Source organism: Nuphar pumila, chromosome 1 (genome assembly GCF_984573655.1).
Source record: "Nuphar pumila chromosome 1, dmNupPumi1.hap1.1, whole genome shotgun sequence".
NCBI lineage: Eukaryota > Viridiplantae > Streptophyta > Magnoliopsida > Nymphaeales > Nymphaeaceae > Nuphar > Nuphar pumila.
In genome coordinates this window covers 9,176,399-9,203,373 of record NC_143249.1, presented here as the reverse complement: position 1 = coordinate 9,203,373, position 26,975 = coordinate 9,176,399, and the positions used below count along the sequence as shown (strand labels likewise).

The following is a 26,975-nucleotide window of genomic DNA, read 5'->3' as shown; positions in this document are numbered from 1 at the left end:
GCACTATGTCAAAGATTGCTTGAAAAAGAGGGCACCCTCAACCTCAGCAGAGACCCAACAACAGTAGCGATATCAACATCAACCTCAACAACGATTTCAGCAGTGTCCCAACGACAGTACTTGTCATCACCTCAGCAATAACAGTCTCAGTAGAATCAGCACTAGAGGTAGAACACAAGTAGAGTATACATGACCACTACAGAGGAAGTAGGCTGAGCAGCATAATCATCAATGGTATTATCTTTGTAGCTGATCACTCTGCACGAGTGTTGTTTGACTCAAGTACCTCTCACTCTTTTGTTTCTGTCAGTTTTGCTAAACTCCTTAGTCTACCGACGAGGGAGTTAGATTTTAGTCTGGAGGTGATCAATCTACTGAGAGTGAACATTACTTGTGTCGAATTCTTTCATAGTGTAGATATGTCTATTGAGGGATACCAATTGCCAATAGATCTCATCCTGATGGAGATGACCTACTATGGCATCATACTCGAGATGGATTGGTTGCACCAGCATTTTGCCATTTTAAAGTTTTGTGGTAGAAGGGTCTTGTTATAGCAACCCAACCACCCAGTGATTTAATTCAGCGCAATAAACCATACTAAAGGTGGAAAGATGATTTATGCATTAAAGGTGCAAAAATACATTCAACAGGGTTGTCAGGTCTTCCTTGCGAGCCTGATTGCCTTAAATAGTTCACTCGTGCGAGAAATCAATTTATCCATCGACTTGGTGCTCAAGACAACAATAGTCTCAAAGGCATTGTACCACATGGCTCCAGTGGAATTAGCTAAGCTGAAGAAGCAGTTGTAGAAATTGATGAATAAGGGTTTCATCAGACCCAACGTGTCACCATAGGGTGCACCAGTCCTGTTTATGAAAAAGGATGGTTCCTATGGATATGTGTCAATTATCGCATGTTAAACTAGGTTATGATAAAAAAACAAGTATCTTCTACCCAAGATCGATGACTTGTTTGATTAGCTGAAGTCAACCAGAGTGTTTTTGAAGATTGATTTGAGATCTAGCTGCCATCAGTTGTGCATAAAGGCTAACGATGTTCAGAAGACAACCTTTATAATCAGCTATGACCATTATGAGTTCTTTGTTATGCTATTTGGACTCATGAATGCGCCAACATCTTTTATGGATCTGATAAACCGTGTTTTAATGAACTACTTAGCCCAATTTGTCATTATATTAATAGATGACATATTAATATATTCAGATAACGAAGAGTAACACAAGAACCATCTACAGATAGTGCTTGTGACACTAAGAGAACATCAATTGTATGAAAAGTTCTCAAAGTACGCATCCTAACTAGATCACATTATGTTTTTGGGGCACATCATTTTTGGCAATGGCGTTGAAGTAAATCCAACAAAGGTTGAGGCAGTGTTGTCTTGAGAACAATGGAAGATTGTCTTTGAGATTTGTAGTTTATTAAGATTAGCAGAGTATTATTGTTGGTTTATCCAGGTTTTTGTGAGGATAGCGGCCTCTATCACTAAGTTGTTGAAAAAAGGAGTCAAGTTTGTTTGGAATCCTTAGTGTAAGGAAGGTTTCAAGGAATTGAAGAGGAAGCTAACCACAACTTCAGTGTTAGCCTTACCCAGTGGATTATGAAGCTTCTTCATGTACAACGATGCCTGAGATACTGGTTTGAGATATATGTTGATACAACACAAAAAAGTAATCGCTTATGTATCCAGACAGTTGAGAGTTCACGAGTAGAACTATCTCATTCATGACATTGAGTTAGCAGCCGTGGTGTTCGCTTTGAAAATTTGGTGCCATTACTTATATGGTGAGAAGTTTGAGGCCTTTTTGGACTATAACAACCTCAAGTAGGAGGACTTGAAGTTGAGGTAGAAAATATTGTTAGAAATTTTGAAAGACTATGATTTCTCTATTTTCTATTAACTTGGGAAAGCGAATATAGTCGCTGATGCCCTTAATTTATCATGAGATTGTCAAGGGTTTGGCTAGCTTAGGACCATTTAAAACCAATGGTTCTTTGGTAGTGAAGATCCAGCTCCATCGAGACATTTCATGCATATAGTCAAAAGGGCCAAACAGGACCATTACTACCCAGTTTGGGTAAGTTTCATTGGGCTTCAGGGGCTTGTTAGGAAACCCTAATCTTGGAATGGCATCATAGTCACAAATAGGCTGAACAAATTGAGTTTGAAGTGTTGAAGCTTGGCTCATTCTTGTGGTGAGCCAATCCGAGTTTGAGCTCAAAATGAGCCCGAGTAAAAACAAGCCAAGTTAGAGATGGCATGTTTGTAAAAAAAATATATATTGGTTTAGAAAGGAAAGAAATATGATTAAAAAAAAATATTTTTATTACCTAACGAGCTTACACAAGTCAAGCCGAGCCAAGTGCCTATTGTTCATATTCAGCTTGCCGAGTTCGAATGAGCGCTTTATAAGCCTAATGTGAGCTGAGCCATGAGCAACTCGGCTTGTTTTCCAGCCATAGTCACATATATTGCCTTTTGATTGAAAATCTCATGATTTTAACCTAAAATTTTCCAAGGCTGATATAATCCAAAAAAAAAAGTGACCTATTTTTGAAAATGTCATGCTTTTATTATGATATTATCACATCATTAACATGATATTCAATTGTTTATATATTTTTTATATGTTTGTATATATTTAAAAAATTCAAATATATGATGTTTTTATGAGAAAAACAAATCTCATCCCATTGGCTGCCACAAGAAAAACTCCCTCCATAGTTTAATAGCCTCTTTCTCTCTCATTTTTTCTTACATTTTTCATTTTGTTTTTTTACATTCTACATAAACAAGTGAAAAATAAAAATTTAGAAAAGTTATCGTATCAAAACATCTCATAAGCAAAATTTTCTTTTTACGTGAGGAATTTCTTTGCTTCCAAACAGGCCCTTAATTTATCGTGAGATTGTCCTTGGCTGAACAATCTGTTTCCGGTCCGGGTCAGGACAGAGCTGGCTAGATGTCAGCCAAGAACATAAGCATAGTTACGCTGTACACCCATGCATTGAGCACCGTCTATCTTCGAGATGGGCGACGATCAAGTCTTCCCGTGACCAACTTACCACCAATGAATACAGGATCAAGTAGAATAATACTGTGCTGCATCCTGCCTAGCACCCAAACAGGGATGGCAGTGGACCGGGGCGGGGACGGGGGACAAGGTCTCCACTCTCACCCAGTCTCAAAATTTCGCCCTCCATCCCCGCCTCCATTCCCACGCAGGTTTTGATTTTAACCTCCATTCCCTCTTATATTCTCGCACGGGTTTTGATTTTAACCTCCATCCCCACTTTCATTCTCGTTTCATGTCTTCCATCACCTGTCCAAACTGAGCGAGGCAGGGCGGGGCTCCATTTCTCCTTGATCCACTCTTGTTCTTAAAGGCATTTTAGTTATTTTATTAACCAGAATCGGGGGACAGGACGGTTGGCGTGGTGGAGGAAAGCATAAGTCCGTCCCCGCCTCCATCTCCGACGGGTTTTGATTTTAACCTTCATCCCCCCCTTCATCTCTAGTCCACGCTGGGCGAGGCCGTTCGGGGGCCCCGTTTTCCCCCGGTCCACTGCCATCCCTGCACCCAAATATAAGCAACCCCACCACAGGAGTGGGGACACGATCACAGACGAGAGTTTCTGCGATTCGCGAGAGAAGGAGAAGATGACGATGTTCCACTTCTTCAATTGCGCGATTCTCACGTTCGGCCCTCACGCCGTTTACTACTCAGCAACACCACTGTGAGTCCCTCGATTTCCTCCTTTCGATTAATCTTTCGCGAGTTTTCTTTTTGTTGTTTCTTTTTTTTCTTTTTTCTTCGTGGTGGTTGAATACCTTGACGTCTCTGATCCATTTTAGGGTTTTTTCACGATGATTTCCCAAGTTGGGATTCTCTATTTTTCAGTTTCGCGGTTGATTTCGACTTTTTTTCGTTGTCTGATTGTCGATTGTATTGTTAGATCTGGTTGTGGGTATCCGAGGAATGGTTTTTGACACGGTAGTGTAGTTGGTGTACATAATGGGAATGGAATAATGTGTAATGGGGGAAGGAGAATTTGGATGTAGCTTAGCGTTCAGTCCTTTGATTTCTAGCCGTATACGGTGAAATTTGTTATCCGGTATCTAAAATTTCTTAGTTCTTGGTTTCCTCATAGGTATGTTTGTGGCAGAATGAATCAGTGTAATTGTTTAGATTATTCTTAGCAACGGTATTTTGCTTTGATCTTTACTTGGTGTAGGCGGATGTCCTACATTGTTCTGTTTGCCAAATTTGATCACACTAGATTGACAACTGTTTGTTAGTGAATAATCTTCGGTAGTTTTTGATGCCAAAGAGATGCTTGGGGTTCGGCTCTTTTGGTGTAGATGGGTTCCTACTAACGTTGTGACATTATGTTCCTGATAATTTTGTTTGTCCCTGTTTTCCTCTTGAATTTAGTTCTGTGACAGTTTGTAAGTTCCATCTTTTGTGTTTGTTTAGTGAAAGTTAGTCTGAATCGTTCGTCTTGGTTTAGACCATGTTTCTGATTCTATTTTTTCACCACCCGTTGTGATTTTAGTCTAATGGAAGTTCTGGTTGGTTTTGGCATATTTTGTACGGTCGAGTTACTTCCAACAGATTCTCTCTTATTAGTCCTCTTTTCTCTTTCAAGGACGTTTTCTATCTAACCATCTGACTACCACCAAAATACCATTCAAGAAGAACCTTCTGTTGCTTTGCTCGTACAGAGCTGCCCACTTAGTTCCCTTTGAGTGTTCAAATAAATGCAGGGTTTTGCACATAAAACTTTGAAAATATTAGGTAAAACATCCTACCTTTGCCATCATCTGCTAGGATGTGGAATGCACTTTTTTCTTTATGTTAAGCCTATTTCTTCTCCAATAGTTATTGCTGCATTCTATAGTGTATTTTGACTTCAGTTTCCAATGGCCTCTTTGATTCATAATTTTCATTCCTCCATCCATGTGCTTATGTTATGTAACTTCAGGTTGCTGTCTGGAGTCTGTAGGTTGCATAGGATTTGCATCTTCTCTATCATCATGACTTGGACTCCAAGAGCAGGAGCATGTGGGGAGTGACAGAATCAGCCAGTGGGATTTTTTTCACATGCAAAAGCAGCTCTAGAATTTTAGTTGTGGGATGCTCATGGATCAGCTGATCCACTGGTTGCCATCTAAGATGCACTGATATGGAATAAGAAATGGAAAAATAAGTTGAATATAAAGAAATAAAGGATTGAATTATGGTATAGAATATCCAATCAGATTGTTCACTTTAATACTTTGATCCATGTATATTTGAGGTATCATAAAGAAGCATAAGAGACTTGCGAGAAAAATGGCATAAACGACAGTGTATGAGATCTTCAAAATGAAAAGTTAAATGTGATTTTCATTAACATCAATAATGCAATTTGAGTCACTAATGTTTGAAAAACTACTTAATTGCTTCTAGGCTCTAACATGATTAACAATAAAAGTAAATACATAAACACAACAATACAGGAATATGAGAAGACTAACTTGACACCTAGGTTTCAGCATAACAAAGCTTGCATTCATAGTTGGAAAACTCGATGAGTCAACTCGCGACTTGGCCGAGTTGACTCATATCGGCACCAAACCGAGTTAAAAAAGTAAGTTAACTCTGTTTAGAGCAAAGTCAACCAAGTCTTTCTATTTTCCTCGGTCCTGGCAATTAAAACTCGGCCGAGTCAACGAGTTTTACCATTGACTCAGCCAAGTTGGACGAGTCAGAGTTAAAACTCAATAAGAAACCAAGAAACCAAGAAAACAAGAAAACAATTGCTTTTAAATGGGCAAAAAGGTAAATTGAAGGTATAACCTTCAATGCTACTTTTAAAGCCCTTACCAAAAGTAGGACGTGTTTATTTGGGTGAGTGAAAGGCCTATTTATAATACATGCTAGATGAGTCTTCCACCCTTTCCCATCGATATGAGACTATTTTTCTGCCCATACAGGTACTACACATGACATGAGTTCTATCACCAAGGGATGGTGCACTAGGTAAGGTTGCTAGGTTATTCTAACTAGAAAAAATAAAATAAAGATCTTATATTAAAAATAACATAACAACGAAAAGCTCTCTTAACTAGGAAAAAAATAGAATAGAACCCATCAACCCAAAAATATTATAAGATATTGAGATGATTAAATATTTTCTTTATATTTAAGGAGATAATCAAATATTTTGCTTATATTAAAAAAGAAGAAGAATATCTACAAGTCTTATAAAATAATAAAATAATAAAATATTTAAATATTTGGCATTATATATATGTATATATTATATAAGTGTGTTAAATATATAATAGATTTAATAATATATATATATATATATATATATATATATATATATATATATATATATATATATATATATATATATATATATATATATATATATATATATATATATATATATATGAGAAATTCATATTTAAAACCAAGCTTGTAAGTATCATATTTTTACCCATATCAGTTGGTCACAAAGTAACACCGTATCGTATCATAAACGTATCATAATTTTTTAATAAAAAAGTTTTAAAAGATAAAAAAAATCAAGAAAAATCAGAAACAATTAGCAAAAATTATAAAAAAATCATAACACATGAAACAATGATGAATTGCATAAAATACAACCATAAAATCACATTTATGTCTCTATGAGCTATATAAGACATCATCAAACATCAACTAATATATAATCATAGATAATATTGCTTGCATATCTCACAAGAACAATGCCACAAGACCCATACTTTCATATTGCATAAACATAAATAAAATAACCAAGTTTATGAAAAACAATTCAAAAAAAAAAAGTACCGTATCGTACGATACGATACAATACAGGGGTATATCATACGATACACCAGATATAGGTACGATACACACCTGTATCAAGATATGGATGTGTATCGTATCGTTTCACCCCAAAGTAACGATACATATCGTACCGTATCGTACAATGCTTACAACACTGCTTCAAATGGATATATTCTTTAAAAAAAGCTTATATATAAAATATATGTTCGTTATTAATTTTTGATAAATTAAATAAAAAATCTTGGCTCACCCGAGTCACCGAGTTAGGTTTGGCCGATCCGATACCGAGTTCCAAGAATGCCAACCATGCTTGCATTGCCTTTTTGCACTTAGGTACACACTCAGTCTCTCATTGGTAATGATTCTACTACGGTGTCACATATTCACAAGCTGATCCTAAGTAATTATCATTGTTCATTGGATTCTAGAGAAATTACTTTGTTAGGATTGGGGAATTGCTGTGATTTTTCCTGAATAGCCTTGATTCTTCTGTTGAGAGTCACTTGGAAAGTCTTACCTATACTCTTCCACTGAATATAATAAATCCTATAAAATGCTGAGCTACAATTCTTCATTATAGATTGAGATCTTCTTTGAACTCAGGTCAACCTGTAGTCTCTTTTAGTGGACTACACTTGATGGCTGGATCGTGACTGAGTAGAAAATCAAAATCATACATTGTTGTTCCAGCAGAAATACTTGGAATAATTCTACCACTTCTGCTAGGAGTAACATTTTTAGCATGAGTTGAACATAAAGCAATGACTTTGAGCGATATACCTGAAAAAGAAGGGCACTGATGTAGTAGGATTGTTTGTATTGTTGCAACCTCCAGCAGAGGTTACTGTAGCAAATTAGACATCCAAAATCTTATCTTTCTCTTTATGTGTGGTTGACTTTGCATGTGTCACATGGATACAGATGCAGGAGCGGGCATGATGTGGATACACTTGGTATGATGCGATAATTTTCAAAAAATAGGATACAGGGACACAGCCGTACACACACATATGTATACATGTGTGTGAGTGTATGTTTACAACAACAAATCTAAATCACTATAATTAGGAACATCAAAAAATGAAAATAAGTTGAAATGGAAATGTAGTGTAATTGATGACAAATTTTAAAAGAAAAAAAAATCAAGTGAATATGAAATAAGTAACTAAGTTCATAAAAGAAAATAGATAAATTTAATGACACAATGTTGACTGTGTGAAAAATGGTTTGATCATGTTCATGAAGTGTCATATCGTGTCCATGAAGTGTCCGAGTGTTGTGTCGTGCCGACGTGGGATACACATGCTAAGGGAAGTGTCAGTGTGACGTAGCTTTGCATTTTTTTTACAGTCTCATATGCTCTATCATTCAGCTATCTTTTAGTCTATGTGGCATAAATTTTGAGCTTGTCATACAGAGTGTATACACATGATGTCCTGTTCCCGCATCTGTATCCAATATCCACGTGACATAGCATGATTGATGGCTAGTGCTATTTTTTTCTCCATCTTGATTGCCACATTCAGCATAAGTTCATCTGAGATTTATTGTTGCTAATGCAATTTGAGATTCTCTATGATGAGTATTTTGCAGGTCTGAGTATGACACTATTGGAACTTCAGCAAAAGCTGTCCTTGTTTATCTTGGAACAGCATTAGTCAAGGTTAGTTAATTGCCTGCTAGCTGCATTTTCTGTTTAGCAATACTAAGCATCTGCGATGGGCCAATGAAACACTGTATCTCGTGCAAGAAAAAGTAATTCACAAGTATCTTTTTTTCTTGTCACCCTTCCATCCTCAGTTGCAGTCTCTGTTGTTTCCCAAGTTTTTGAGGGCTAGTCATAGCGACTTATCTTCATGTTGATGTCTAACTTAAAGGGCATTGTATTGGAGCTATTAGTGTTAAGATATATATATATATATATATATATATATATATATACATTTGCTGTAAACCGAAATACCCAGCAAGGGTATTTCGGTCTTTTATTGTAATAGGCATCAGCCCATTAGGGGCTGTCAATCTTTTACTTATACTTTTATTTTATTTTATATTTTTTGTTTTTCAGTTTTTGTGTTTTTGGGGCAGATGACCGTTGGGAGCAGCCCAACCGTCATATTGGGGCCACTCCCTAGTGGCCCATTTGTATTATAAATAGGCCCTTTGTGCCCTTGTATTTCTAACTCATTTTTGAGTGACTCTATGCAATAACAAATTTGTTAGACCCCTGTGTGGGTGGTTTGATGATTCAATCAAGTATTCTACTTGATTGAAAGTGTGTTCTTGCATGTTTATTGGATTCAATCCATTTCATTACATGGTATCAGAGCTTTGGTGGTCCAAAAGCAATTCTTAGAAGAAAGTTCGTGACAATATCAAGGGGAGGATTGTGAGCTTAGCGAATACAACAAATTGTGGATTGTTGCATCGGAAAGCATGACACATCTCAAGAAAGTTTTGTATTACTTTTTCTTTCTCTTTCTCTACCCTTTCTCTTCGAATTGTAAAGAAATGGAGAATGAGAGGGAAGTAATAGTCTCCATTCCTGTATGCCTAAACAATACTAACTATGTGATGTGGGCATCCATAGTAAAACACAAAATATGAAAAAAAGGACTATGGGGTTTGGTGGACGGTATCGAAAAAATGTCTAAGCTCATTCTTATAAAAATTGAGAATGGGAATGAGGTTGTACTTCAAGGAGAGAAAATGGGTAAAGTCGTTTCCGACTATGAAAGAAATGGAAAGAGTGGAGGATGGGCCATTCCAAAATAATTGGATGGCTCATCAATAGTGTTGACATCAACAAATGTTCTAACTTGGCGAAATTTGATTTTGCTAGTAATGCGTGGAAATATCTTAAAGACACGTATAGTCTTAAAGATATTGCATACATATGCAATGTTCAAAACAAGGTGAGAACCATGACTCAAGGAGAGATGAACATTAGATAATACTACAATGTACTCTCTTCTTTGGGATGAATTGGCTCTTTTTGAGTCAAAGTGACATTGCCCACAAGACGTAGAACTCCGTGAAAACCAAATTAAAACAGAGCATTTCTACCGATTTATTAACGAGTTTAGACACACTACACAAGATTTCTGACAATGGAGAAGGTCCTTTTTTGTCCCACTAAATATTAGGAGTTTGAGCTCCTTTCCCCTTATACTGGGCTGTTACAGATAACAACAAAGAATAAGAGTTTTTTCTTTATCTCGGGAATAGGTTCAGCTTAGATTAATGAACCAGCTTGTGAATGAAAGTTGAACTATACCACAGTTTCAGCTTGCACTTAAGTGCATTGGGTGGAACCTATATGATGAGCAGCCTAGAAACTTAACATGGATTGGTTTCACCCTTGACACACTAGTTTTCTCCTACTATGAATTCTAGAAAGTGTTGGAGGTTATAAGTGACTAGTCCCAGGAGACTGGTTTCAACTGTTCACCAAAAGATGGGTTCCCGTAAAGTTGTAAGGCAATATGTGGGCCTTGGCTTCTACTCTGTTCTAGAAGGTTGTGGAAGTTGGTTGCCTGGTGACAGAGGTGCTGGTGATTGAAGCACTCTTGTTAGGTAAGTTCTGATCCACAAGAAGGGATTGATAATGTACACATTTTCTTGGAGAGAGGCTTAGTGAAAATACATGTTTCTGAAGATGAAGACTTCTTGCTTCTACATAGAAAGACCTTATGCAGCTTTAGGAATGTTTGGTTGCTGATTTTGTGATAAATGTATTTTTTGATAAAGTACATTTTCAATAAATTAGATAGTACCTGTTTTGTCTAGTCATATTTTCCTTCAAAAGTTGTGCCTAGCAAAAGCAAACTAAATGTGTGAAACTTGTATAACTGTTTTGCCCAAAATACATTTTGATCATTCAACAAGACATCCTCTGACTGTTTACTGAGATTGATTTTGAGCTTCCTAGATAAGTTAGGTGCAGAACGAAGAAGACCTCCTTTCGAGGGAGAGTTTGAGCTATTAGTGGGACAACAGTCTATAAGAGCTAGAATTCTGAACTGACACACACAGCTAGAATTCTGAACTCACATGCGCATGCACACACACACACACACACACACACACAGGTTCTTTCTGCCATTGGGGGGTGCAAACTCTTTTGCCTACCTTTGTGCCAGCATGTTGCATACTCTTTTCACTTCCTCCCTACTGTTCCACATTAGCCAGATCTGAAAAATACCGACAATAATGATGTTGATATCTGTCGGCTTGACTTTGAATTATCAATCTTCACTGCTTGATATGTAGACTATGTAGTTATGTACAATTTTTTTGTCGCTTTCTTTCTTTGATTTCCAACTTTTCATGCATGTTTTGCTTTTCTCACATTAGTGCTTCAGCATCATTATTTTGTCCATGTTTTCCTATTTTATTGGTTATTTTTTATGTTTTATTACTTTAGGAATAATTTCTCATTTTACTTTTCACGTCATTTATTCATGGAGTATACATTTATTCAAAACTAAGCATAAGTTTTCAAAATTCCAGAAACTCCAAACATTTTCAATATTAGGCTTCGGTTATCTTCTAAAAACCTTGGCAGTTTGCATATCATCTGCAATTTCAAATTTTAATTTGTTCCAACTCAATGCAATGCTATCTTGGCTTTATCATCATCATCAAGCTTCTCCCATCTAATATAGCTTTATTGCTGAAATAACATGTCTTGGTTGCAGATAGACTCTAGGTTGCAGTTGATTGATATGTTTTTGTTAGATGTAATTATTAATGTGTTTTTTTCTTTTTCTTTTGTTTGGGGGGGCGGCAGGTATGAGCACTACCCTGATTCCTATTGGTGGCCGGAGTGCCAGTGAATAGGTGATGACTGATGATCCAAACAATGCATGTTTTGTGCCCTGGACTGTTGGATCACACCAATCACATAACTTTAGCTGTCTAGAATATATTATTACTATGATGTGCACCCTTAAATCTGTTTCTCTTGAGTCAAAATTTTAATTATGAAATGTGCTTCAACCAAAAGTTTGATGTTGCTATTTTCTCTTTGTTTTCAGTTTAACTCACATATTCTAACTATTTTGGCAGCTTGTTTGCCTTGCCACTTTTCTCAAAGTTACTGAGAATGACAGCTTTGATCCATCTCAGGTATTTGTTTAATCCTAAGTACGTGGTAAACTTTCATTGAAGATTGCCTGCTTTGATTGGATGAGATGGTTCTTATGGTCTTTAGAACTTGAAGTTGTTACTTTTCAGGATTAGTGCCATGATAATGCTACATTTTAAATGGTATTATGGATATTTATAGGACTTTAAAATGTAGTTGAATTTTCTTATTTCTTAAATTAGTAGGTAGAGTTAGTAGAGTTAGTAGATGTTATGTGTAGGAGAAAGATTGATATTTTATGTCTTCAAGAGACCAAATGGGTAGGTGAGAAAGCTAAAGTGATAGAACCTTGGGGATATAAGATTTGGTATACAGGAATAAATAGGAATAGGAATGGAGTAGGGATTGCTATGAGTCGTCAGTTTATAGATAATGTAGTTGAGGTCCGTAGGAAGGGTGATAGAATTTTACTTATTAAATTAGTATTAGGTACGGATATTATTAATATTATTAGTGTTTATGCACCTCAAGTAGGTTTAGATGATTCCATTAAGCATCAATTTTGGGAAGATTTAGATGGAGTAGTACAAGAGACATCTTATGGAGAAAAGCTTTTCATCGGCGGTGACCTTAATGGACATGTAGGCATTAGTAGGGATGGATTTGAGAATATCCATGGAGGCTATGGTATAGGAGAAAGAAATGAAAGTGGAGAAAGGATTTTAGATTTTTGTTTGTCCTATGATATGATCTTAGCAAACACTTGGTTTAGGAAGAGGGAGTCTCACCTAGTAACATTTAAAAGTGGGGTTAATACGAGTCAGATAGATTTTTTCCTACTTAGAAAGAGAGATAGGGGTTGTTGCATCGATTGTAAGGTTATACCAGGAGAAAGTGTAGCTACACAACATAGAGTCTTAATTTTAGATCTTAGAATTAGACAATGCCGCAAAAGGGATAGACATAGGATAGATCCTAGAATTAAGTGGTGGGCACTGAAAGGAGCTAAACAAGGAATGTTTGTAGAGCAGGTAGTTAAGGAAGTTGATTGGTGTCTCGAGGAGGATTCAGAATCAATGTGGAATAAGATAGCGGGTGGTATGAGAAAAGTAGCTAAGGAGGTATTGGGTGAGTCTAAAGGCGGTGCACCACTAGGTAAGGATACATCATGGTGGAACGAGGATGTCAAATTAGCTATTAAGGTTAAAAGAGAGTGTTATAGAAATCTAAGTAAGAGTCGTGATAATGAGAATTTGGAGAAGTATATGATAGCAAAGAAGGAAGCTAAAAAAGTTGTTCGAAACGCGAGGGCTAAGGTATATAAGGAGGTTTATGACAAGTTGGATACCAAAGAAGGCGAGAAGGATATTTATAGGCTTGCAAAGATGAGAGATAGGAAATCGAAGGATTTGGGTATGGTTAGATGTATCAAAGATGAAACGCAAAGGGTTTTAGTCAAAGATGAGGAGATTAAGGAGAGATGGAAAGATTATTTTGATAAGCTATTTAATGATAGTCATGCTCAAGATCTTGGAGACTTCTCCATTCCTTTTCATGAGATAAATCGTGACTTCATGCGCAAGATTCAAAAGAAAGAAATTGCAGAGGCTTTGAAGAAAATGAAATCAAGAAGGGCAGTTGGCCCAGATGGTATACCTATCGAGGCTTGGAAATGCTTGGGAGAGAAAGGTTTAGAATGGTTGACAAATCTTTTTAACTTGATTTGGCGAACAAATAAGATGCCTAATGAGTGGAGGAAGAGTACTTTGGTGCCTTTATATAAGAATAAGGGTGATATACAAGATTGCACAAACTATCGTGGTATAAAACTCATGAGTCATACTATGAAACTTTGGGAGAGGGTGATTGAGTCTAGGTTGAGGAAGGTTGTCATGATATCGGAGAATCAATTTGGTTTTATGCCTGGAAGATCAACTATGGAAGCTATACATCTTCTTAGACAACTTATTGAAAGATATAGAGAGAGGAACAAAGATTTGCATATGGTTTTTATTGATTTAGAGAAGGCATACGATAGAGTACCTAGGGACGTTCTCTGGTGGACAATGATGAAGAAAGGTGTTTCTCTCAAGTACATTAGTATAATTAAAGATATGTATGAAGGAGTAGTAACCAATGTCCGCACTTGTGGAGGGGTGACAACCAATTTTCCGATAACGGTTGGGTTACATCAAGGATCTGCTTTAAGCCCTTTCCTATTTGCGATAGTGATGGATGAGCTTACGAGATCAATTCAAGAAAATGTACCGTGGTGTATGTTGTTTGCTGATGATATTGTTTTGATTGATGAGTCTAGAGCTGGGGTTAATGCTAAGTTAGAATTATGGAGACAGACATTGGAAGCTAGAGGTTTTAAGTTGAGTAAGAGTAAGACTGAATATATGGAATGTCGGTTTAGTAAGCAACGAAGTAGTGATGGGAGTGTAGTGAAGCTTGGTGAGCAAGATATACCGGTGAATGATTATTTCAAATATTTGGGATCCATCATTCAAAAGTATGGAGAAATTGATGGAGATGTAAATCATAGGATAAAGGTTGGGTGGATGAAATGGAAAAGTGCTACTGGAGTGCTGTGCGATCGTAGAATGCCATTGCGGTTGAAGGGAAAGTTTTATAGGACGACTATTAGACCCGCTTTACTATATGGTACGGAATGTTGGGCTGCCAAGAGACATCATATTCAAAAAATGAGTGTAGCTGAGATGCGGATGCTTAGATGGATGTGTGGAAATACAATAAAAGATAAGATTCGGAACAAAGAGATACGTAAGAAGGTAGGTGTTGCACCCATTGAAAATAAGATGCGAGAGAATCGTTTACGGTGGTTTGGACATATTCGGCGAAGGCCTAATGATGCTCCAGTTAGAGGGTTGGAGAAATGGGAAAATATATTAGTTAAAAGAGGTCGGGGTAGGCCTAGGAAGACTTGGATGGAGATGATAGGAAAGGATATGAATGCTTTGAACCTCACCGAGGACATGGCGTTGGATAGAAATGATTGGAGGAAAAGGATTCATGTGGAAGACCCAAAATGAATTTCTTTTTTGGTTCATATCGCTGACCCCAATTGTTTTGGGATGAAGGCGTAGTTGTTGTTGTTGTTTTGTTGTTGTTGTTGTTAATCAATATTATGCACTTTTGCGGTCCTTTAAAAGCTAGGTCTATTTTATCTATATAATTGTTATTAAATAATAGTCTATTTTTCAAGCATATTTATGCATGTGTATTAAATGAATAAACTTCAAATTGATAAGAAAATGCAAAAATAACTATGAATTAATAAAATAAAAATATTAAAATAAAAAATATCTGTTGCTTATCATTATTCTTGTAGCTTGATGCATGTCGGGCCGTGTCTCCTAAACTCCCTTTGACATAGTCTAAATATATTTGTTCTTGTGGAACTAAACTTAGTTTAAACCTATAAGTTTTGAGTCCTTGAAAGTTTAAGAAATTTAACCTATAATTGGATCATAATATCAATTATTTACTTGTTGAATCTCTTATAGATAGAAGTGCTTTAGAGAACCTTGTACAAGTGGGATGGAGTGGCTATACTTGATTCAGTAGAGGCAAATGTAATGGGTATTGGGAGGATCTTGGGTCCATGGAATTTATACGTCTCTTCAAGCTTAAGAAGTGACTAAACATAGAATAAAAGTGGGGACGGGCCAAGTAAGGGGAGGGACTTTTGATTGGGATTTGTTGTTTTAGGGTAGAGATGGAAAAGAGAGATATTACCCTATGTCAGTTCCATCTCCTTTTTCTGAGGATCATTCTCTCCATTATGCCCTTAGTTGTTTAAGACAAAAACTCTTTTAAGAGTACTTTCATAAAAAAAAATCAGTTTTTTTAGTTTAGTTTTGATGCTGTCAAGTTTCAACCTGGACCTAAATCTACATGTTGCAAAACCTTGCTAATCTCTCGTTTGATGAATTGAAGTCAATTAAAAAAGAGCCATGCATCGTTCAACCAATTTATTGAATGAATTAACAATCTTGACAGGGGTTTGAGATATTTAAGCAAAATTTTGGCACTCCAATTCTAGAAATTGTCTAAGATTTGGAAAAACTGCAAAATGATTGTAGGACCTTCAAGTTTCACAACCAGGTAGAAATCAGGAGACTAATGTTCTTCCCTTGTTTTATTCGCACATTAACTACTACATGTAAGCTCCTATTACAACCAAGTTGCCTACCTAACGTGCTTTAGTTGTTAAGCCACCCAAATTGAACCATGCTATGCTCCAAAATTCAAATCAAAGTTCAAATGTGGTATAACCTGGTTTGTACATGTCAGTTTCTTTTGATCAATAACATTGTTGAAAACCTGATGAATTGACCTAGGCGGCATTTGAGAGCTGAGGATCTGAGGTTTCATGGGACATGTTGAACCGTGGGCTGATGCCAAGATCCAAGGCTTCTCAAATGTGGGATCTCAGATCTCAGATCTAAGGTCTCTCATATGAGAGAAAGAGAGAGAGGATCGGTTCTCAGATCCTCGGATCATAAATCCAAGGATCTCCCTCAGATTTGATATCTGAGGGATCCAAATGCACCTCTAGTGATCAAGTGAGTTGACTTGGATAGTGTCTTGTATGGTTAATACAATTGATTGACCTGGTTCTCATAAATGATTGGCTTCATGCATATGAATTATGAACATAGAAATAGGAATGTATTTGTTGTATTGTTTATGAACTCATTTGGTTTCATGTATATGAATTATGAAGATAGAAATACAAATTTATTTGTTGTATTTTTTATGAATCTCATCCTCATGTAATTTTTGTTAGCATATGCCATTCAAGCCTTTTCGATAATCACTTACATTTTACTACTTCAGATCTGTAAGTTTTTTTTTTAAATTGAAATTACGTGAATCTTTATTGAAATATAAATTTCAGATCCCCATTTTGGAGATCTGAGGTTCATTCAATGTTTGTTTAGCCTGAATGTTGGTGGGCTCCGTGCCAGATTCAATACACGAATCTGAGATCTATGGCGTGAAACACACTCTAAATGTTTGTGAAATATTACTTAGATATATTTTGACATCCTAGATGCTTCTGCCAAATATATCTTTTAACATTTAGGTGGTATACTTTTTATTGAATTTTGCATGAAAAACAAAAGTTAACAAGACTTGGCTGACCTGCCCAAGTTTTAAGTCAAGTCCAAATAAGTTCATTCATGAGTTATTTGCCCCTGACAGACCCGATACATGCCATTTCAAGCTCGACAATGTGTTTGCACAGCTGTCGCTGTAAGAGGGGGCCTTTCTTGGTATAGAGATCCAACAATTTATGGTTCTTCAAGTGATTTTCAGGTTCCTCCTGTCTAGAGAGGGTCAGCTCCTAAATTACCAATGTGGAGACCTCATGTCTTGGCCGGCAATGCTTCTAGGCACCAGTTTGGCCTAGGGCAGACTCTATATATTACGAGTAGCACATTGAGTGCTTGAAGGTGCTCGTGAGTAGTAGAAATCCCACCATGGTCATGCTAGCATGGACCGACACTTCGGTATCATCCTGGCCATGCACCCAACCATGCATGGAGATGCACGAGGCTTCACTAGCGCATGCCAAGCACCAACAATTGTCCTTGGTTGGGCGTCTTTTCTATGGTTCACCAACAACTAGCGTCGGCTGGGGTTTTTCAGACCTTGCTACCTGGTGAACAGAGGCTATGCTGACATGGCGACGTAAGGAGAACTATGTCGTTCGCAGGTCCTACTTTGTCTTGTCACCCTGTCGCTCAGTTTGGTTACCCCAAAGGAACTCATGTCCCTTTATTCTTCGTGCACGTCATGAGTAGGCGATGCATGCTTGGTCACTCAGGCGACATATCAGTTGGTTGGTTGCTTCTATGCCAAAGTACTGGCTTAATCCCTTCTTTGGCCCTTCTCGCTTGGCAAGTTGAAAGACTTCCGATGTGCTTACGTGCATGGGATGTGCACGAATTCACTTCTACACTCTTCAGGCTTATGCAGCTCGTTGCTCAAGCTTCCACAAACTCCTTCTAAGGGTGGGTCACATGCGAGTCATGGTGTTGAGAGCTATGCCAAATGCCTTCTTGCGAGGAATAGAGGAGGATAGCTTTCTGCCTATGACAAAAGGTTTCCTAACTATGTTCTGGAAAAATTTCTAACTACTTGGTTATTCTTTTTACTTGCACACCTGATTCTGCATCAATAGGGATTTGGACGATCCTGAAACCATGGAAATGGAATTGGTAAATTAAAGTTGTCTCTTGGCATCCCTTGGGGAAAGGTTCATTTTAGCTAATTTGACATATGATTGGATTACTTAAATTAGAAAACTATGAAAACATCTTCACTTTTAACTAATTAATGAAATCATCACATTATAACTAGCAGATATGCAGGAGTGCAAGGTACAGATTTGGTTAAATTCATCTATGCCACATGGGCGCATCACTTGGGCTGACACACCTGTGTCGACTCGGCAGGGTACGGGCGCAGTACTGCCCGCATACCAGGTGTGGTATGGGCGGGTTGGGTCCTGACCTGGCCCATCCTGACCCAAAACTCTTTTTATTTTTTTATGTCAAATGTCGGTACCTGGCCTGCACAAAAGAAGAAGAAGAAAGAGGAGGAGGAAGAGAGAAGGAAGAGGGGGAGGAGGAGGAGGAGGAAGAAAGGGCGGTGGGGAGAGGGGCGGGGGTAGTACCTGCCTCCTTTTCTTTCCTCTTCTTCTTCGTCTTCCTCTTTTTTCATATATATATATATGTAGAGAGAGAGAGAGAGAGAGAGAGAGAGAGAGAGAGAGAGAGAGAGAGAGAGAGAGAGTATGCTTACTGGAGTGTGAACTAGGTATTTGTGGCGATTTTTTCGCAAATCCGACCCTGCAGATCCACTCAACATGGTTTGTTTGCTAGGATATCGGATCACGTGTTTTCAACAAAAAAAATACAAATTTTGGATACTCAAATATTTACATGAATTCTGAGCTGTCGATTTTCAAGTCTTAAAAGATCCTCCTTATGCGTTGTAATCGGCCAATCTGAGAGTAGTCACCCATATATATATATATATTTATATATATTATATATACATACATTTCAGTTCCTACCCTCCAAACTGGTAATCTAAGGAGAGCAAAGATTGCAGTTTTTTTTTCCTTTTTCCCCCTTAATCAAAGATTTGGATCAAAGAAGAAGCTTAGGTGCTTCCTGGCCCAGCTTGGGACCACTTTTTTTACTATAAGATGCCTCCTCACTAGGCATGATAGCGAGGTGAGATATATGCCACTCATCGATAGCAGCTAGCAATAAATTCCGTACATAGTGGTGAGGGAAAGTTTCTCATTATAGTGTGCTGCTTTGTAAGTGTGAAGCAAGTCAGGTTATTCGTTCACTCATTTTTTAGTAGGCGAAGGGCTAAACGCTTGTCAGTTTAGTGGGTAATACAGTAGGCATTCGGGATAGTTAAGTCAAGCTAGTTCGGTCATCGGTTGGTGGATCAGAAAATACATCTCCAGTTCTGGTAGTCATTCCAGCAGCTGGGATTAGCGGAAGTTGGCTTAGAGAATAAAGAAAGATATCTTTTTTGGGAAAGCGTAATACTGTAGCAGCTTCGGTAAATTCCCTCTTTTTATAGGAAGGAAGGTGGGCGCTCTAAAGGTAAGTGAAGAATCATATATATATATATATATATATATATATATATATATATATATATATGTGTGTGTGTGTGTGTGTGTGTGTGTGTGTGTGTGTGTGTGTGGTGAGATTTAAAAAAAAACAAAACAAAAAACCCATGAAAATCTTGGTTCATACTCCAGTAAACATATTCTAGTGACCCTCTTTCCCTCTCTCTCTCTCTCTCTCTATATATATATATATATATATATATATATATATATATATATATATATCGTCATATCCCCGCACCCACTTTTTTAAAAATTGTCATGTCGTACCCTTGAACCCTAACCTGTATCCACACCCTGTATTTATGTGACAGAGATATTCATGATGTGGAGGGTTGAGGAAGGGTGTAGTGTTTGTTGATATAAATTGTGAATAATATCTCTGCTGACAATGAGTCAAGGCTTGGATTCTAGGAAATTTTAATGTCTATGTTCCCGAAGACCCTGATATTTTACAGTGGGACTTAGGATTTATTGTATATACATTTTTCTGTGATTTTCCAAATGCAGATAGTTAATTGTAAGCACATGCTGTCATGAGCTGCAATTCCAAGTGAATCAATATATATATATATATATATATATATATATATATATATATATATATATATATATATATATATATGCAGCTGTGTGATTGCTTGCTCTTATTGTGAACAACTGCTATAATAGATTGACATCAAAACATGATGAGTGATGACTAAACAACTATGTTTCTTGCTAAAATAATTGGAGGTTTGCTAGAAGTGGATCTGCACCATCAATTTTTTTTATACAAACATGTTTTTTGATACAAATATGTTTTGTACGTGTGATTTTGTTGGCAGTAGTGCAATGACTTTCTTTTATATATTTGAGGCCATCAAATTTTTTCTTAAATAAAGTCGGATATGGTGAGTTGTGATTGGTGACCCAGATTGGAATGGAAAGTCAAGTTCTAGTTGCCATGTTGCCACTTGTGCAAATTTTGAGCTACATGTGGAGTTTACCGAAAAAGGTTGTCTTTAGGGAGAAACTTCATTTAACTTCACAATTGGCAGCAAATTGTCACAGCTTATTTATCAAAACTCACTACTAGGATAAGCAATTACTTTCCTTCAAAATACTTTGAGTTACAAAAGTAGATCAGTTTTACACCATAACATAGGTTCTTCCGGCACTTAAAGTTGCTGGTGCTGGGTGTTGGATCAGAATACCTATACTAGAGATTGCATGTATATGTGTCACATACTTTTATATATGTTTGATATTGTAACGTGATCTGTATTTCCTATGCTATTATCTTCATATATACATGCATATGCATGTGTGTGTATCTAAAAAGTGCATCCTTTTGTGAGAAAACACCTGTGTCATATCTGCCGTATCGACATCCATCAGATGTAGCATAAGTTCTGCAGAATTCCAACTCTATCCAGTGAACATGATTCCAATTGCTAAAGACAAATGAAAACTTCACTTTCATCCAGAACATCTCCTTCAAGTTGCTATTGGGTCAACTTTTCATCTAAATCATTTTGTAAATGACACTGACTGAAAATTTGAAAGGGAATATCAGATCTGTTTTATGACTGATGCTCACATTAAGCTTTATTTTGATCCCATAAAACTTTTACATTTTACTCTTGTCAAAATAAAGTTATTGGGAAGATCAAGGTTTTTGAAGAAATCAGAACTCCCTGAATATCTCAACAGCTTCTAACATCAAGGGTTGATTCTTGAACCAACAATTAGCCTATGGCCCTACTCAAGCTAATTATACATGTGTAATGGAGCCTATAAGACCTTTTATGAGTTACATATTTTTTCTTCAATTTTAAAATGAATTTACTGTTGCTTTTTTTTTTTTTGCTTACTGAGAGTTTATTCTTCTTTGTTGCAGGTTGGGCATTTGCAGATTCTATTTTACACAGGCTAGCTCCCCTCTGGGTTGGAGCTAGGGGATTAGAGTTCACATGGGATTACCTTCTGCAAGGACTTAAAGCAAATGCAAATCTGGTTTGATATCCCTCTCAAATACTGATATCTTGTATTAAATAAGCTCATTGCAATGATATGATTGCATTAATGTTTTCTTGAAAAATATATTACAGCCAATAAACATGCTTATCCAAGAGTGCTGCCACTCATCTTATGTCAACCAAACAATAACTTCAATGATAATCTGGATATGGGATGGAGGTATAAGCCTTGACCCCTGGTGCATTTGAAGACTAAGTTTAGGCCTTGAGAAGTTGGTGCCTTACCAGTGTATTTTATAGATCCACAAGCTATTGGCAATCACATCTTATGATATGATCAAGTAAAATCCTGTTTTTTTGGCAAACTTGGAACAAACTTTGATAAGCTCTGGAATGATGCCTTGGAGCAGAATACCTAGAAATAAGGTTTCATGAAATTTGATATTAGATAGTAAAACTAGTGCATGATCTCCTTCTCCTTTTGCTTTATGAGATTATCTTTTTCTGAATGAAAGCAATACTTTCACCAAAATCAGCAAAAGTTTGCCCAGGTAGCAACCAGAGTACATAATCACTGCCAAATCAAATAAATCAAAAGATCAACATGTAAGAGACATAATTTGAGAATCATAAGTGAACCAATCTGGGATGCTCCAAATCCAACTCATATCTTGATCCTTTCATAAATTATACACAAACATCTTGAGCTAGCATTTAATGCTAATATGGATAACCTAAAGGTTGCTGATGGCTTCTTAAAGTTTCCTATCATTTCTTTGCAGCCAAATATTTCACCAGGCAATGGTATGCCAGCATCTTTTTTTTTTTCGACAGAGAAAGATGGGGTTAGGCAGACCCCTACCAGTTATACAACCATACCTTTGGGTTCGAACTTGCAACGTCCCAACACAAGGTGACGTGCACTAACTGCTCCTGCCAGACAAGCGGAGCCCCCAATGGTGTGTGCCAGCATCTTAGCTTCACATAAAAACTCAAATATTATCCAGCAAACCTTCCCAGTCTCTCTATGGCAAGGGAATGATTCTGAAAAGGATCAACTCTAGAAAAATATAGAGCAGTGATTCCTCTACTTTATGACATAGAAGGCATTTATTTCCCGTTGAAAAACCTCTCTTCTTTAGATTAATCCTCGTCAGACTCCACATACAGATGTGGACCATTAAGGTACGTTTTCTCTTGGAGTTGGGATTCTTCCCCATATGTTCCCCTCTGGAAACTGGGCATTGGTTGCTGGAAGAAGTAAGAGCAATGCCTAATTGAAAATCTACTCAACAAGTTGCATTTTGATGAATATTCTCATCAGATTGGAAGTCTGTACACCAGCCAGCATCTTCATCATCCTTTCCCAAGTTGTTAATTCAGGTGTGACAGGGTGTAATTAAAGCTACATCCCCCACTCCACCGCCACAAATGCAGTCAGCCAAACCTTTTTGTTCTTAGAAAGATGAAAAGGGAACCAAAACATTGAGTTACCGAACCTAAATAAAACCATGGTTTTAACCAGTGTATCTTTCTTTAATGTTGCCTAAAAACTTCCACCCATCCTCTCCATATTCCTGAACCGGAATCCATCTCATATTTGCTGCCCGACTGGGAAGACCCTCAACCATGTATTTGGATTTAATCAACTTTTCCCACCACTGATCTTCCTTAAACGGCCACCGCCACCATTTCTTGTAGACCACCTTACTTATTACTCCCATTTTCTTGATGCCCCAGTCCCTCCCAATTGTCTTGGAACGAATATTCTGATCCACACTGTCCAACGAAATCCTGATTAACCTCCCTTGTCCTTGCATATGAATCTTACCTTAACTATTTTTTTTCCAGTGGGGAAACTTTAAATACATATAAGATAATGAGGGTATTGAAGAGAGCACAGGATTAATTAGGCCTAATCTACCTATTTTAGATCCATACTCTGAAGTCCAGGATTGTGTTCAACTGTCATTGAGATTATCAACCCTAGACCAACGAATAGGGATCCCAGTATGAAGGTGGATTCCAAATATTTCAAAGGTAAGCTACCAATGCAACGACCAAGGATTAGTGGCACTACTGACATGTTTGAGACCTTCCTAGTTCATTTCAAACTTACATCTGGGATGTGAGATTCATACATGAGAGTGAGAATCAAGCACCCAAAAGGGACGTGTCTCTTCATCTCTTAAAACTTTCTCTCAATTTATTGTAGAATGTATTTTGATATATGTGATGTCAAAAATCCACCTTTTCATTTTTTTTTGTTTGCATTTAGCTTTGTTTATTCATTATTTCATTTGTTGTGACTTAATTCTATTTTTTGAAGGATCATCGCTCCAAATATTAACATGAAAATTCAGTATATGAACCACCTGCATTCTTTTATATGTAAATTTGATGTAATGAAAGTACTCATCCTGTTGATTTTTGGGTTGTTTAAACATTTCTAGAGGTTCAGTTCACGATCAAGTAGAACCATGTTAGTGATGTTCATATATCCATTCCATGATTTTATTTTTGTGGAAAGCCAAGAAGAAATTCACTCAAGGACATAAGATTGAAACTTAAAAGAATACAACTATTGTGAAAAGCAGTGACCATGTCAAATGCCTATGTATCAAACATTATGTTTACCTCTTTGGTTCTAAATCACCAAGAATTTGATTAGTTTGTCCAGCAGGCGGCCATGTTTTATCACCTGCCTCTTTGTAGCTTCAGGGATGGTTTCTTAGAACTTGACATTAGTTGCATGTACTTTTTTTTCTCTTCTTGGTAGAAGTAATGCCTACTATAAGTGCAAAAGAAAGTTAAGGGAATAGGGTGCAACATGACCGTCGGAGTTAAAACAAATGTTAAATGTGCATGGACTGTCTTTATGAATGTCTTATCTTTTTTTTCTTTGTGCAGGTGCTGAATGTCTCACTTGCTGCATTAGTATCTTTGATGTGGCTTAGGAAGAACAAACCAAAAGCACTAATCCCTATTATATATTTCTGTGCTGGGATACTTGCAACAATGCCATCTATAACTAGGTATAATAATAACTTTATGTGGTTCTTACAAGATTAAAGTATAGCTAAATGGATAATCACAAGGACACAGTTTTGAGATGTGCATAGGGTGACCTAACATGAGCGTCACACATGGGACATGATCAATGTGTTTGGCCATCTCTTTTGTACTTCGTTATTTTCACGACTTTGTTTCTGTTTGTTTTAGTTATTCGAGTCTTGACTAAAGTACATACCTCTCTCTCTCTCTATATATATATATGTATCCATTGTCGGTGTAGCATAGATAACTCAAAATGTAACAGCTTGTCCTTGAGTGCATCTTTGTGTGATTTTCCCATATTATTTAGGTTTTCTACACACTAAAGTCAGTTCTCTTGGACATGGTGTGTGACTATATTAACCTGGCTATTATTGTTTAGTTTGCTAATTTCTTGGGACCATCTATCTATGTAGTTGCAACAAATAGTAATCAATTTAGAGCATCCTTTTATATATATATATATATATATATATATATATATAGAGAGAGAGAGAGAGAGAGAGAGAGAGAGAGAGAGAGAGAGAGAGATTGTGCTGCCCCTTTTTCGTTAGGTCACCATTAGAACCCTCCAAAATCATAGTTTTAGTTGTTTTATGCTAGATCTGAACCATTAGACGTATTTATCATTGCTTATTTATTAAGAAACAAGCTTTGTTTCGAATTGATTCAATGTAAAAAATGTAAATATTTTTTCATCAAATTTTAGTACAATATCAACCATTCATTTTTTACCTCTTTAAAATACACATCTGAGCACAAAGATGTTTAACCGAAAACATGTTTTCTATTGAATAAACAATAATAAACACATGTAACGGTTCATATCTAGCATAAAATACCTATAACTATGATTTTTGAAGGGTCCTAACAGTGACTTAACGAAAAAATGGCAGCACAGTCCCCATTCTCATATATATATATATATAAACTGGTTTGCCTTGTCAGAATGATAATTACTAAAATATGCTGTCCTTTTTTGTCCTATCAGGATTTGGAATTTAGCTTCGCTGAATTTTCTTTAATGCTTTTGAGATGCAAAATATAGAAAATAATAAACACTTTTCTTTGATCAGTTCTTTCTTCAAGGGTTGTTTGCTCCACCATCTTAACTATTCGCATGTAACCTGACTTTACTCCTGGACTGAATCCACATGACTAACCAATTGCAAGAAAAGGTCTACTCACATTTTATCAAAATGTATATCTAATGATAGCTGGCATACATGCACAATGAGCATTTTTGTACCCAGTTTCTGTTTATTTCAAATGTATATCTAATGGTAGCTGACAATTAAATTACATGTACAATGAGGATCTGCGGTGGCCAGTTTCTGATTATTTTCCTACAGTTGAGTTTTTGTATTTAGTTGTTTCCTTTTGACTCATGAAGAACAACCCTTGCGCATATTTTTTGCAGCCATATGAGACGGAGCCTGGGGTGGCACTTTCCTAGGGTAGTGGGATTTGAATTGTTTTCATCTCTTGTGATGGCGTTGATCAGTTGGCAGTTATTCAGTGCATGCCAGAGACCCTCAGCATGATAACAGAATACCTCAGATTAGGGTCTGCTCTCCCTTGAGGAAACTTGGTCCTGTCATTCTCATTCTTATATCTAAAGAATCAGTTCCTTCCGGTTGTTTTTTCCTGATTGTAAAGCCATGCACATAGTGCTGGCCTACGTAGCTTGTAGCAACTGTCGAATATTAAGCTTGTATCACCAAATTAATGCTTATGTACAACAAAGAGTGCAACTATGCACACTCTTCCCAGGAATTTACAATTTATTCATCAAGATCAAATTTTCCCTATTATGTTCAGAGGCAATGATTTTCCAGCATGGTTGCCAGAAACAGGTGTGGGTACTTGCTGGTATTAGTCTGCTTTTAGAAAATTCGGTTTATACCTGAAACACATTTATACGGTTTCAAAATATTTTGATACGGGCATCTAATAAACATTGATACGGTTTCTAAAAGAATTAGTGCAAGTTCTAAAAAATTGATGCAAAGTATATATTTTCTTGAACATACATACAAAGTTAATTAGCTAAGATTACATATTTCATCAATCGGTATATTCTGTTATAATTTCTGTATGTCATAATAGTCAAGTCAATGAAAAATCTGTCATAGGGACATGCCATGCTTTGGCACACTGATTCGGATACTGATACATACTGTCATTATTTTAATATTTCTAAATAATTTTTAATACTTTGATGTTATTCAATAAAAATGCAGTTCTGTAAATGAATATGCTTGTATAATAACAAATCAACAATGTTATTTATGGTAAAAAACCGA

At 36.7% G+C, this 26,975-nt stretch overlaps 1 protein-coding gene across 1 annotated transcript; it reads left to right on the top strand.

The window, feature by feature from the left end:
- The first annotated feature begins 3,461 nt into the window (after positions 1-3,461).
- LOC149847904 (uncharacterized) lies at positions 3,462-26,445 on the top strand. The gene is made up of 6 exons (XM_090009705.1): positions 3,462-3,762; positions 8,466-8,535; positions 11,943-12,002; positions 21,537-21,652; positions 24,526-24,650; positions 26,090-26,445. The coding sequence occupies exons 1-4, from the start codon at positions 3,686-3,688 to the stop codon at positions 21,570-21,572; spliced, it is 243 nt and encodes an 80-aa protein (XP_089865831.1). The 5' UTR covers positions 3,462-3,685; the 3' UTR covers positions 21,573-21,652; positions 24,526-24,650; positions 26,090-26,445.
- The last annotated feature ends 530 nt before the right edge of the window (positions 26,446-26,975 follow it).